Here is a 14,213-nt window from a genome sequence, read left to right on the forward strand (position 1 = left end):
AGATGCTTATAAACCATCGGATCTTGTGAGAACTCTAACTATCACGAGAACAGCATGGGGGAAATGGCCCCCATGATTCAATTACCTCCCATCATGTCCCTCCCACGACACATGGGGATTATGGGATTACAATTCGAGATGAGATTTGGGTGGGAACACAGGGCCAAATCATATCAGGAATGGCCTCATATAAGAAGCACAGGACTGGGAACACTCACTGATTTTAGGGAGGACCCTGGGAATGGGGTCTGACAATTCCAGAAACCCAGCACGACAGGGCGGATACTGAGAACAAGGAACGATGTTTTCCCGTCAAATCGTTTCTACAACTAGCACTTTGGCTTTTAAAGACTCCTGTTGAAAGACAATGGCACAGTGAGACTCCTCAACTGAATCTTTTGCTTGAAGTTAAGCTCAGTTGACCAATTTGTTTTGTTTTTCTCTCTACACTTGCTGTAATGGTATATACAGGACATCAAACTCGACTAAATGTGTGGCACACATAATGTCAGTGCTCAGGGTTCCCAACTCCCTTTCTGGCTCAACTCCATTTGTCCCTCCTGCCTTTCTACTTCTATCTTGCTCTGAGGTATTCAATGGTGGTCTCACTTTTCCAGGTCCTGGATAGAGATTAAATAAATCAAAATCCATTCTAGCATGTTTCGGTTGAAATTGTTTCCTGTGCTGCCCCATTGAGGATTTTCATATTTAAAACTATATATATATATATATATATATATATATATATATATATATATATATGAATGTATGTATATTCTTGTGGGAAAAATCCTACAAGAATAATTCCTCATGGATAACTCTCAGAGCCTGTAACAAAGGGGTAATATTAAGGGGGTTGCTGGACTTCCTTGGGGCTCCTTGGTGCCTCTCCCACCAGTTTCTGCCTAAATTTCACCTTTCAGAAATATGAATGGAGTCAGTGATTTCTTGGAGGGCCAGGTTATGGGCAAGGGGAAGATGTGCACACGTGGTGATGTGAAATTTGATACTTTACTAAATGAACAACTGCCACTTGATTTAACATTCTCCCAGTTTTCTGTAGAGTTTAATTTTGGTTCAAATGAAGAAATTAGTGTTACACCCATGCTTGGGGACAAGCCAAACTGCATGACTTCACATCGCTTTTAGAGTAGTATTGAATTACATAACTTCTTAGCTTGTTTGCTCCCAACAGCCTGAGATTCAGGATTTTCAGAATTGAGATTTGGGCCTGAGGAGAGGGTTTCCAACTCCAGGGCTGGCCAGACCTCGGTGATGTCACCTGAGGAACACATGTGTGTTCTTGCAGTTGGGTTGGCATCTATAGGAGAGAAAATCCCATGTTGGAGGGAAATCCTAAGAGATTATATTGGGCCTCGTACCACTAATTTTTTGCTTTTCTGTTTAATTATGTCTGTTCTCTTAGGCTGAATGATTTTCCTAGTTCTGATCACACAGCACAAAGTCTCTCTCAGTACATTCTGTTCCCTTTACAAGGTCTCTGCCCAATTACAGGAACACACTCATCTCTTCTCCAAATAACCATTACTTGCTGAATAAAGAAACTAACTACAAAGTATTTCAGGGAAATAAAGACTCAATCAGGGAAAAACCTGAAGCAACTCTTTCATTTAAAAAAGGCAATTAAAAAGCATTACCTTTGCAACGTTGAGTAAAATTATTCATATATATTGATACAATTACCTCATATTTACATTAATTATTTCTCGAATCTCATCAGATCTAGTTATTATGCTCCAAAAGAGGCACAAAAATAACATTTCCTCTACTATCTCTGACCTGACCTGGAATGTTAGTAAAATCAGGGTCCTAGTTTTCTTTGTTCAGTACAGAGGATGCGGTTGCAGAGACACGGGAAGGACTAGAGAATAGAGTGATGATTTAGTAGATCAGCAAAAAGAGATGCAATCTAGTTTTTGCTAGAATTACAAGGTAATAGACTTTGATAGAAACAAAGGCATGTATTAGCTAAAGTTCAGAGACAGGTTTGCCATGATGCGCTTGAAGTCCTGGTCTTTCGCTTTTACGGGCCCTAAGACTTTGAATCTAATTTTGTATTTGAAATTTTGCTTCTTTTTTTTTTTTTAAAAAAAAGCAGTCTGCCTCCCACACACATTATATGTGTTTCAGGAAGACAAAGCATAGGTCCAACCATAGTCTAAGGCTTATTAGCAAAAGGAGCACAGCTCAGCTTATTCCCAGATAGAAAAGTAATGCCATCTCAAGGCTAGTGACTGCAAGGAACAGTGAGTTTTTGGCTTCTTCTTTTTATTCTCCCCTAAAAATGGTAGAAAAGGTTGTCACAGGTACATTAATGAAGATTTCTAAGGGCAGAAATCATTTCATACAATAGCCCAACTTGCTTAGGGGTAGGTTGTGCTGTTCCACTTAGTGGTGCTTTGCTTGTACGTAACTATCAGTTTCATCAAGGGCTTTGCCAGTGGGGCTTAGGTAATATTTGTATTTTCATTACCGCATTTTTCAGTCAGCATCACCTTTTATGTTGAACTCTACAGAATGCGAATATTCAACAAATTTTGACCTACAAAAACTGCACTTTCATAAGGTATGACCTAATATTGTTCAATCATATGTAAATTACAAAAACAAAGGCTGGTAATATTATAGCTTATGGGAATCATGTAACCATGGTTTGTTTGTAAACAGAGCTACTTTCAAATTACTTGCCAGAGCTGTCTACTAGAAACACAAGAACACAAGACACAAATGTGAGCCACGTAAGTAATTTTAAATTTTCTGGTAACTGTATTAAATAAGTGAAAAAAACCAGGTAAAATTAATAATATACTTTATTTAATCCCATATATTCAAAATAGTATTATTTAGACATGTAATCAATATAAAAATCATTAATAAGACATTTTACATTTTACACTCTTTTTTTGTACTAAGTCTTCAAAATCTGGTGTATATTTTACACATCTGGCATATCTCAATTCACATTAGCCATGTTTTGATTGCTCAATGGCCACATGTGGCTAGTGGCTAATATAATGGACAATGAAGTCCTCGACCCTTCACTTACAAGCTGAGTGGTCTTGGACAAGTAATTTAAGCATTCTGAGTCTTCTCACTTCCCTTTAAAATGGAGTTATATTTTTTTTAAAACCTACATCCTAGGATTAAATATGAGATTAAATAAATCAAAAGAGAACAGTGTCTGGTAGATGCTCAGAATACTGTAGTTATCAATACTGCATTATCATGTTAGGGAGTGGGTCATTCAACTAGCCACTGTTCTCTTTTACTTTGAATTTTCATTGGTGGACTTCAGTAAAGCTTAAAATGAACATTTTCCCTATAATAACTTCTGTCAGTCCCGTAACCAAAAGGTTAACATATAGAGTTATAGAATATTCTCAGGAATTACTGATGTCCTGATCAATTTATGAGATAAGGGTCTGGAGGTTTTATACATTTAGTATCAAGATGGAGAAATATGAGCCCAGGTTATAGTCTGGAGGTTAAAAGTTCATTACAAGATTGCCAAGAAACCAAAAACAGAACAGGCTTGGAAATATTGTTAAGCCTGCCTGCCATTTACTCTGCCCATTACAGAACAAACACTAAGCAAAGTACCTTTTCACATGTCTATTCACTTAACAACAACAAGGGCACTAAAACACACAGACAAAACGCTATAGAGCAGGGATTGCCATCTTCATTTTAAAGAAACAGAGGCCCAGAGTTGCTGACAAATTTGCCAAAGTTGGTAAGGCTGTTAGGTGGCTTTTTTCATCTCTCGATTCTATAATACCTTCTATTCTTACTCATCAATTAAATATAATGTGGGTTGGGTTGATAGCTCTGGGACTAGCCAGGCTGCACAGAAGCATGAACTAATGGGTTTAGAGTGACAAACTTCCTCTCTCTATGAGTTTACTATGAAAGACCAAACACAGATGAGACTGCAGAAAAGGGAACCATTTTCTCTTCTATCTCAATACTCGAGTTGATGGTTTGTTTCTAGATGGTGTTTAGACAACACAACAGGCACACACTAGTTCTTTCACTAGACAAAGCAAGACAACCAGATTGAGTCACAATTACTTTTTTTATTAATCCTATTTATTAAGAGATTGGTAACTCGTTTGAGGAGTCTGGTCTTGTAGGTAGCAGCCAAAAAAATTGGAGGAAATAGGGTGGGTTTTTTTTGTTTGTGGTGCAGTGGTACCAGTGAAACTGACAGGCAAGTAGCTGATCCCAACCAACCCACCCCAAAAAGCACGTGGCTCTTGTTATATCTGGCTGGCTCAGCAACTATCCAAGTTATGGGGCTACAGGGGATACTGTCTAGACCAGTTCTTTTGGCCCTGGCGTTGGCAGAACATAGAACCAGAAAGCCAAAGCATGGTGCAAACATCTCTCTGCATTTTTTCTGGTCGGCAGTCAAGCTGGATGGAAACTAAATCTCAAACAATTACCAAATAGCAATAAATAAGGGAATAAAAAGACTGCACAGGGATTTCTTCTATCCTTGATGGATATGGCCTGACTCTTGTGCTTTAAAGCATGACTTCTGAAGTGACTATCCTTAAGGGAGAAAGCACAGAGGGCAATCGGAAAGGTGGTATGACTTTTCCAGCTTGAGATAGTCTTATTGCATCACAGGTGTTTTCTAGACTCGATGATGGTACTGATAGGAAAAAGACATCCACATATCATCGAAATAATTTATTTACCACTAGAGCACCACAAAAACAGACATACATCGTGTTAAAATACAGCGTAATTGGTCATCAAAATACAAAACAGCTAATCTTATATTCCATTTTTTAACCATGCCAACGATCAAATTGTACTGCTGATTAACACAAAAATAATTGCTGCCCACTTGCATACTAGCACTTCACCCCTTCCTTCCCACCTCCACCCCCCTCCCATGGCAATATTTACTTATGGGAAATAAAGACCTTATAGAACCCCCAAATTAAAAAAAAAGATTCAAGAGATCTTAAAATAGAGCATTTAAAATATTATCAGTGCATTCATGAGGAAAGACAAAATAATACAAAACAAAATGTCATCCTATCTGAGAGGAAAATGCCTGCAGAAATAAAAGTGATTTACACATAATAGAAAAGTGGAAGACAAAAAAATAATCAACACACACTCAAATCTGGGATTGGGTTACATCCAACACAAGGGCTGTTTACTATTATGGCATCCCATCTCTTGCTTTTCCAGTTTTCAAACTTGCAAATCCAATTCTTTAATTAATGGTCAGGAAATTCCAAAAAAGAAGTAGACCATATCGAACAACTTCACTTTGGATTCCCGCCTCCTTATGCTGCTCTTTAGGTGAAACTGCAAATATTCCATTGCTTTGCCTATTAATTTTTATTTTAAAGCTAAATAAGCAACAAGTGATAAACTGACATATTCTATAAACCCCAACATGAGGATACCTCTTCTGCAATGATGTGGCAAATTATTTATTAAAGCAAGGTAAACTTTAGCCTCAGATATAGATAACTCTCACTCAGAGGAAAGAAAGAATTTTTTGATCATAGGAAAAATTGGCTTGTGCCTTTTCCCCTTCAAAGAACATTTATAAAAACCTTACAACTTCAGTGAAATACACAAAATGACTTATGCTGACCTGGACTTTTTTCCCCTTTTGAAAAATCGACTAAAATATATATCTTTCAATTTCCCCCTGAATATTAAAAACCTGACTAAAGAAAAAGATGTTTCCTATGAAGTGTCCTCTTTGTAATAACAATAGGATTTTACAAAAATATTGATTAAACCAAGGTAGAGAAACTTTTCTTAACTCAATCAAGATTCTGAGTTTTAGTTAGAACCCTAAATCCTTGCTAAAATGAAAACATTTTACTTCAATTTTCTATGATGTATCTATAACATTCCTCCTTTTCCTAACATAAAAATTTGTTAAGGTCTGACTTGGTTAGTAATGATGCTTGGAAGATGAAGACCACTGAACTCGAACCCATCTTTTCTGTGAAAGAAAAAAAAAAAGACAAGTGGACCCAGGTAGCTTATGTCATAATAATGAAAGAAACACAAAGCACAAGTAGGGCAAATGTTATTAAAAAAAATGCATTTGTAGTGCAAGTCAAAATATAGGGGCTTTACTCAAAAGTACTGGCCAGCTAAAAGAAACATACATTTGTGAGTGATCATTAAAAGAGCCCAAATTTAAGTCAATCTAAATCATAGTTGACATTATTACAGAATATAAAAAATATGGTAAAAATTTACACATTACACATAAAGTAGTTAATGTTTTGATTTAATAGTTTGCAAAAGAGATCTGCAGATGTGTTTTCAATTATGCTGGCTTCTATATCCATCTATTTTAATAATATAGGTATGGTTACATATACCAAAACAAAGGAAAAAACCTATAGCATAGCTATACAGCAATATTTTAAGGTCTGAAGTTTGACCAGTACATGTCAAAACATTTCAACATTTCACTGGTTTACTAAACTGACAAAGAACCATTTACAATTAAAAAGAAAAAAAAAAAACTTACAGACTTATTCTGACTGAAAGTTTCTTTTATTAACAGGCTTTTTAGTTTTTGGACCTTACAAGAAGCTTCCTTAGGCAGCTGGTACATAACATGTGTTTTCAGGGTCTTTATCTTAATGCAGACTTTCTCGGTCATATAATAACTCACTTGGGTTTTCATCCCATTAATATGACCTCTTTTTTTCTGGCTCGTTTGAGTTCAAGTTCCTTAAGCCATCCATGAGTTTCTGGCAAAGTATTTGGTCTCTACTTTATACACCTGTTTTATTTTCCAAGGGCAAGGAAACGTTCATTATATAGTAACACACAATAAATAACTCACTGTTAACTCTAAGAGTAAGAATGGGAAGGGTGCCTATTGCATAGCAATACAGAAAAATCAAGTGAGGCGCGGGATAGGAACGGTACGTACAGCAACTCCACTTAATGGGATTTTCCTGTTTTTTGTTGTTGTTGTTGTTGTTGTCGTCGTTGTTCACATAATTAACACTAATAAATTCTTCCAGTGTTTATTTTTTTCTTTAAAAAAAATTTGCTTCTTGTCTCTCTCACTTACAAAGTAGGTGAAATGTAGAATAAGGCCTTCAACTTTTTTTGTGTCAGATGCCAGTTTTAACAAACAGAACACAAACTTCCAAAGTGTCTGAACTAGTACCGCCTTTTCAAAAATTTTTTAACACTGATGAACCAAGGCTCTCTTATGTTTTCTTGTTACAAGCATCATCGTTGTCGTCGTCGTCATCATTATCATCATCATTGTAATTTTGGTCTTGCCACTTTTCCAAGAATTTTAGCTGCATTTGCAAGACTTTACAATCATATTAGAAAGCTGTTCAATCTTGGGTGTTTTGCCAATGTAGTAGAGAATGGTTAGAGGTTCTAAATCTTGGGACACGCAGCAAGGAGAAGCAGATGCTTCTGGATTTATGGTATTATATAAGCTCAGGACCTGAAAGGACACAGGAGAGGAGAGACAACATAGGGAAAGACGGAAAATGAACGCAATTGGTTTTTAAAAAGAATTCCACATTGTTAGCAGTCACAGCACTGAGTAGGCAATTTAAAATTATTTTTGGTTGCTAATTTCCTAAATTACAGTCAAACTGATATGTGACCTTAGCAATCATCAAAGTCATTATTTTCCCACATGGAACTCGTTTTCCACACATCTTAAGCAAATGATTCTGTAAGAGTCAGATTGGAAAAAATTGCTCATTCAACAGATTTTCCCAGTTTTTCCAGTAAGTCTTTCCTCTGATCAGTGCTTGGCTGCACATACATCCTAGGTCCCCACAAAACTTGATCCTTATAGCATTTGGTCTTATTTCTACACTACTCTGTAAATGAAGTTGTTTCTTGAGTATACATTTCAATCCCATCTAGATTAAGAGCTCCCTCCAGATCAGGAACCCTACAGACTTTGCTTTTATCTTGTAGCCCTAGTAAGTCTTCTCTGGACAAAATGAGATTCATGTACTAAGTGAAGAAATGAATACATGAATAAGTAGAAGAATACAAAGTTTTATCAAAGCTCTCATAAGAGCTTTAATCTACCTTTGGATATAGAAAAAGACACCTGTATGCAATGTGAAATCTTTCTACAGGCTGGGCACGGTGGCTCACGCCTGTAATCCCAACACTTTGAAGGATCACTTGAGTGTAGGAGTTCAGGACCAGCTTGGACAACAGACCCAGACCCTGTTTCTTTAAATAAATAAATAAGGAAGGAAGGAAATGAAATCTTTCTCCGTTAAGTGTCTCCTCAGGCCAATTTAAGGTATCCTCAATTTTCTTTAAAAAAAAAAAAAAAAGCCTCTTTTTTTACCATTGCTTCATAAACAAAATGATGCTAGGAATGACATAAAAGTGATCTCTAAGATCTCCTATAAGAAATAATTATTCACTTTCTTACATTTTGCTTAAAACGATCATAATCATAATCACAATCATAATCAACCCTCCATTAACCTATGCGGTAAATGGTAGTTGCTGAGTTGGAGGAGTTGATGGCAAGTCTGAAAACAGAATGAAGAGATGGTTCTATAATTAGCCTTATACCTTTAACCCCATTCTGTATCAGAGGGGTGTGAGACTTTTACTAATGGAAGTATGTAGGTTCCCCACTGATGATACAGAGACATTTCCAAGGATGCCATTAATGTGTTAGTCAAACAGCAAGTGACCTTTTCCTCGAGATTCACTGCAATTTTTTCAGCCTAAGACAGAAGATCTGTTCAGCACAGCAACACTGACTACTTTATTAAGCTACCTCTGGCTTCTTGGGTAACTGTCCAAACCACATATTTGTGACCATGACAGTTATTCTTCCTCTCTCCTTGAAAAACAAGCATGGTCTCAGCCTTCACACACTCCCTCTGTGTATCAGAGAGGAGAATTATGTTTCTACTTGGCAACAGGGCCTTGCCCACATTACAGCTACTGCTGCCGCAGCCCAGAGGAGGCAGCCTGGCCAGAGAGCTCAGACAAAGGGACAGGCATGAGCAAGCTTCCCTCACATGGCCAAGCACACGGTCGCCCCCGAGTGCCAAAGTCTACAGGGGAGTTGGGAAAACAGCTGAAGGAAGGGGAGCCGTATTTGTCAATTTAAATTCCAGCATATGTAGGTATTTATAAATAAATATACTTTATGCTCCATGAACACATGATTTTTCATATGAACTAAAGAGGAATTTTTATAATACAGATTGTCTAAAATAATTGATAACCCCCAAACTCATGAATCCAGCTGAATGTAGTATGTGATCTTTTTTGGCAGCTGATCCATTTTCCTACCCCGCAGTGAAGACAATTTTTCTAATGCTTCTTTAATAGGGAGATTTACAGAGGCATAAAGAGCAGAATAGAAACCCTAACGTGTAACCATATTTTAGGAATTAAACCCAGTAAGATAGAGCAAATGGAGGCCTGGTTATAAAACAAGGAGGCCTGCATGCCAAGCCTCGGTTTGTCACTAATTTTCTGTTTGGTTTTGGGTATCATCTAGACTACATGATCTAGACCCCAATTTCTTTTTTTTTTTTTTTTGAGACGGGATCTCACTCTGCCACCCAGGCTGGAGTGCAGTGGTGCGATCTCGGCTCACTGCAACCTCCGCCTCCTGGGTTCAAGCGATTCTCTGCCTCAGCCTCCCGAGTAGCTGGGATTGCAGGCACCCGCCACCATGCCTGGTTAATTTTTTTGTATTTTTAGTAGAGACGGGGTTTCACCATCTTGACCAGGCTGGTCTTGAACTCCTGACCTCGTGATCCACCTGCCTCGGCCTCCTGAAGTGCTGGGAATACAGGCATGAGTCACTGCGCCCAGTCCCCAATTTCTTTAAGAAAATGAAAGGGTTGGATAAGATGTCCTTTCTATCTCTAAAATCCTGATGAGCCATCAAGAGGAAGCATGTGAACAAATATCATTATTACATAGAAAAACTCTTCTCTAATCTTGCTGGAAACCCATACCATCCAATCTGGGAATTACCTTCTGAATTAACTCTATCTTCATTGAAACAACTTGATAAAATACTCAGATTCTCATTTACTTTGCGTTACATTAAAAAAAAAGTAGAGAAACGAATTTTCAAGTCATTTTCATGTATATCATCTTTCGTACTTCATATCAACTCTTGAGTTTGGCATTATTATTTTAAAGATAACTTTTAATACAGACATTCCTTCTTACTGATAAGAAACTGAGGTTTAGAGATGTTAAATTACATTCTAACTGTCATACATTAGTAAATTGATAGTGTATTTACTAATAATCACACACTCCCAGGCATTAACTGAAATCCCCAATGTTCTTTCTAATATAACAGTCTCTGACGGAGATGACAGCAGATTTTTTTTTTTAGATGGAGACCTGGTTCCCTTCACACTTTATCTATATATGATACTATGTGACATATTGATTCTAAAAAGGGTGTTTATTTATTTTTTGGCTATTTATGCTTATAGCTGTTAAGAATATAAAACTTATGGAGGCAGAGAGTAGAATGATGGTTACCAGAGGCTGGGAACAGGGTAAGGGTGAAGAGAAGTTGATTAATAGGTATGAAAATACAGTTAGATAGAAGGAATAAATTCTAATGTTTTATAGCACAGTAGGGTTACTATAGTTAACAATAATATATTGTCTATTTTAAAATAACTAGAAGAGATGATCTGGAATATTCCCCAAATAAGGAAATGATAAATTTTTGAGGCAATGGATATCCTAATTACCCTGATTTCATCATTACACATTGTATACATGTATCAAAATATCACATGTACCTCATTAATATATGCAATTATGTATCAATAAAAATTATTTTTGAAAAAGAATATAAAATAAAGAAAAAAGTAAACAAAACTTCCCTCCAGTTGTTTATAACTGGGCAGGTGAGACTTATGGTTTGTAACCGATCAGTGTCACTTTCTGATTTCACCTACAGTTAACATTCTTCCTCCTCATCTATTAGGGGAGTTTCTTGCCATTATTTTCAATGGCAAAAACTGCGAATACTTTTGCACCAACCTAATGAAAGATTTTTCTCCAGTACCCATACATGTGTGATGGTAAGACAGCACAAGGTTAATTACAACTCATTTGGAAATACTATCAGCAGGTGCACATGGTAACCCAAGAACAGAGGCAACAGGTAAGCTGAACACTCACCCTGCTGTGCTGAGTGTCTGAACTCCATAAATACGGGCATGCTCCAGCACAGAAGTTGGCATTGTACCCTTTGGGTTCGTGTATCCATTTCCACCCTAGATCCCTCTTGAAATCAATGTAAAGTGGACGTAGGCAGCAATTATCCTGCACATTTCTGGTAAAAAAAAAAAAAAAGCAATGGAGATTTTAAAGCTCATTCACTACCCTCACTCTACCACCACCTCACCCCAAACCAGAAAAATGATTCATTCATTTATTCAACAAACATCTAATGAGCAAATATCATGGGCCAGGTTTTAATGGCTTTATTGTAATCTCAAGTGACTTTCATGATAGGGTGTTGTGCGTGGTGATTTGCTGGACTACTTGCCCTTATGAGTTCTATACCCTGACTTCCTTGTCTGTGACCTGGAAAATCATACATTTACCTTCAGATGACCAGATATAAGCAGGGAGTGGCTGGGCATGATGAAGCCCTTTCCAATCAACACTGGGCAGTTCTGCCATCCAGCCTCTATTGCCCTTTCAAATATAAAATGAAAGAAGTACAACAGCAATTTTCAAACAACCATCTAAGGCATTTTCCTTTGAGAATTGATCCTTTGTTTCACCACATGTTCTCTGATCTAGGAATGAACCAGAGATCAAGAAACATGGAGTCTTGCTGAGGGCAACCACTGGATCTGGCAACCAAAAAGTGCCACTTTACTCATGGCCTCTGACATTTTGAGCACTTCATCAGTGAGGACCCTTCCCTGTCCTGTACCTCTCAAAATAAGGAAAGAGCCCTCCTCTTACTGAGACCACATAAGAACATTCACATTCTCCCTCCATGCACTCATGTGGGAATGGGAAATAAATTCTTCTTGCTTCTCTCATATGCTGTTGCTAAAGATGTGACACATGGCATTCTTCCGCTGTCTCATCTCTGTTACTATGAAAGAAGTGTGACTATCAGCACTTGGACTTGGTGAGGATGAAGGCATCATCCAGATGGTGGGTCTTTCTTAATTAAGGAGTTGACATCACGCACCTCAAATAAGCTTTTATTTGTTCTGAGGAGCAGAGAGCTTGTTTTCTTCTTCAGCACCAAAGAACTTAAGAGGAATTTTGGGGAAAAAATTCAGGGGGCTAGTTTTCTCCCTTCACACTTGGTTCACTGCTAAAGACCTGATGAATATAAGCCTCTGGGAAGAATGGTATTATGAGACACAGGAGCTGTACTGCACTCTACCTGGCCTTAGCAGTGAGTTCCACTTGGGTCAATACACAGTAGAAGAAAAGGCAAAGGCAGTGTAAGAGTTAACAGATGTAATTACTTGGTTTTATTTTTCTTTCCTTTACCTAAAGCAATAGGCTGCATCCAAAGCACGCTTCTTCCGCCGGTTGGTCTGTTGTGACTCAAGTCTGTAGGAGGGCAATAACATTAGCAGGAGATGTGGGGTCTTCCCACTGTTTTTTTTCCTAGTGGACTTTATAGTTTTCTGATCACCACTGGTATATGTGGAGGTGCCATCAATACCTTGAAAAAATGCATTTGGGTAATAAACATTTAGCTTCACCTTCATCAAATATAGTCAGCCATATTTTTTTTCCTTTGTATATTGTCACAAATAGCAGTGATGACCACCAAAGCAGCATCAGCTGGCAACAGTTATTCCCCATGGAAATAGATATGGCACAACAGGACTACGACTAACCCACGTGACAATTAACACTTCTAAATGGGGCTCTTGTCAGAAGGCAGTTCGGTGTCAAAGCCAGGGCTGTTGGTTATGAAAGTCACTACAGAAGCAGTCTTTGACCTATAGTCCAAGGGCAATCTAGGCAGTTTATTTTAGTCAATCCTCAGTTTAGGCTGCGTTCAAGCCCTCAACAACTGAACACATGGCAATAGAACATGCCTTGTCACCCGCTGGTTCGCACTCTTCCTAAGACTACTAAACTCAAAAGACTTTCCTAATGAACATAAACTGAGACTTAACTGAATTGGAGTGAATTAGGTTCAAGTGAAACAGAAGTCACCCTTACCTAATGCTATTTTGGGAAGCTGTGAAGAAAGGGCTTTTTCATTTATTTTATGGCATCCTCAACACTTTCCTGATTCCATCTGAGATTTAGAAACTTGAGCTCCCCAAAGCATGCTCAAGAGACTGCCAGTTTAAGCATTTAATCTCCACACTCCAGAGAATCATGACTAGGTTAGAGACTGAAATAAATCTCTAGACCTCTGGGAGTATTTTTCCATGAGCGAGGGCTGCTGTAGTCTTCTAAAAGTGGACGGAGGTCCTGGGTGATGTTAGGAGGGCAGGGAAATCAATTCTCTGGCCTGGCATTGTGGGCAGATGCTGTATTGGCACATAGGCATGGATTTCCTCTCACCTCTCATCATCCAACAACTCATCATCTAATACGTGAAGTAACTTGAGCCCTTGGTATCTCCTCACTCTCCATGACTTTTGTCCAACTTACTTAAAGGTAAGCGTGGGGAAAACCAAAACATTTTTATGTGTTTATAAACTAATATAAAATTCTGATAAGGAACCCACTTGAAATACTGGGTATGGACTAGAAAAGGTGGAATGTTCTTATACATGGAAGGTTAGTTATGGAAGCTGTAGCAGGAGGAGACTCCTTTCTTCTGTGAAATACGGTTGTCAGTTCCTGACATTTAGTTTGGGGGATTATCAATGAATTTTCTTAAACACATTCTATCTTTCTCTATAGTATCAGTATAGATGGAAAGTTGGTTTGCTACAATGAAGAACAAAGGCCTTAACTTACTACTGGAGGGTTAATGAGTTAATCAGTTATTATTGACCAAGTCATCACTGGGCATTGAGAATTATAAACTGGGAACCTATTCCGTTCTTCCAATCCTTTCTCCCTTCACATATGTATATCCAACCATATCACTGTCCAAATGAATGAAACTCCCCAGGCCTTACCAGTCTCATTTTCACATGCAAACTGATTTTATCCCCCATGAGATTATCAATATA

At 37.8% G+C, this 14,213-nt stretch overlaps 1 protein-coding gene across 2 annotated transcripts in view; it reads right to left on the bottom strand.

The window, feature by feature from the left end:
• Positions 1-4,701: 4,701 nt before the first annotated feature.
• TGFB2 (transforming growth factor beta 2) overlaps positions 4,702-14,213 on the bottom strand; it is a 98,454-nt gene continuing 88,942 nt past the window's right edge. For both annotated transcript variants that reach the window (XM_514203.9, XM_001172158.8), the window contains 3 exons: positions 12,556-12,733; positions 11,212-11,365; positions 4,702-7,492 (listed from right to left, as the gene is read on the bottom strand). In XM_514203.9, coding sequence (XP_514203.2) covers positions 7,334-7,492; positions 11,212-11,365; positions 12,556-12,733 — 491 coding nt within the window. In that variant the 3' untranslated portion in view covers positions 4,702-7,333. The remainder of the gene's footprint in view (positions 7,493-11,211; positions 11,366-12,555; positions 12,734-14,213) is intronic.

The sequence above is a fragment of the Pan troglodytes genome, chromosome 1, assembly GCF_028858775.2.
Source record: "Pan troglodytes isolate AG18354 chromosome 1, NHGRI_mPanTro3-v2.0_pri, whole genome shotgun sequence".
NCBI lineage: Eukaryota > Metazoa > Chordata > Mammalia > Primates > Hominidae > Pan > Pan troglodytes.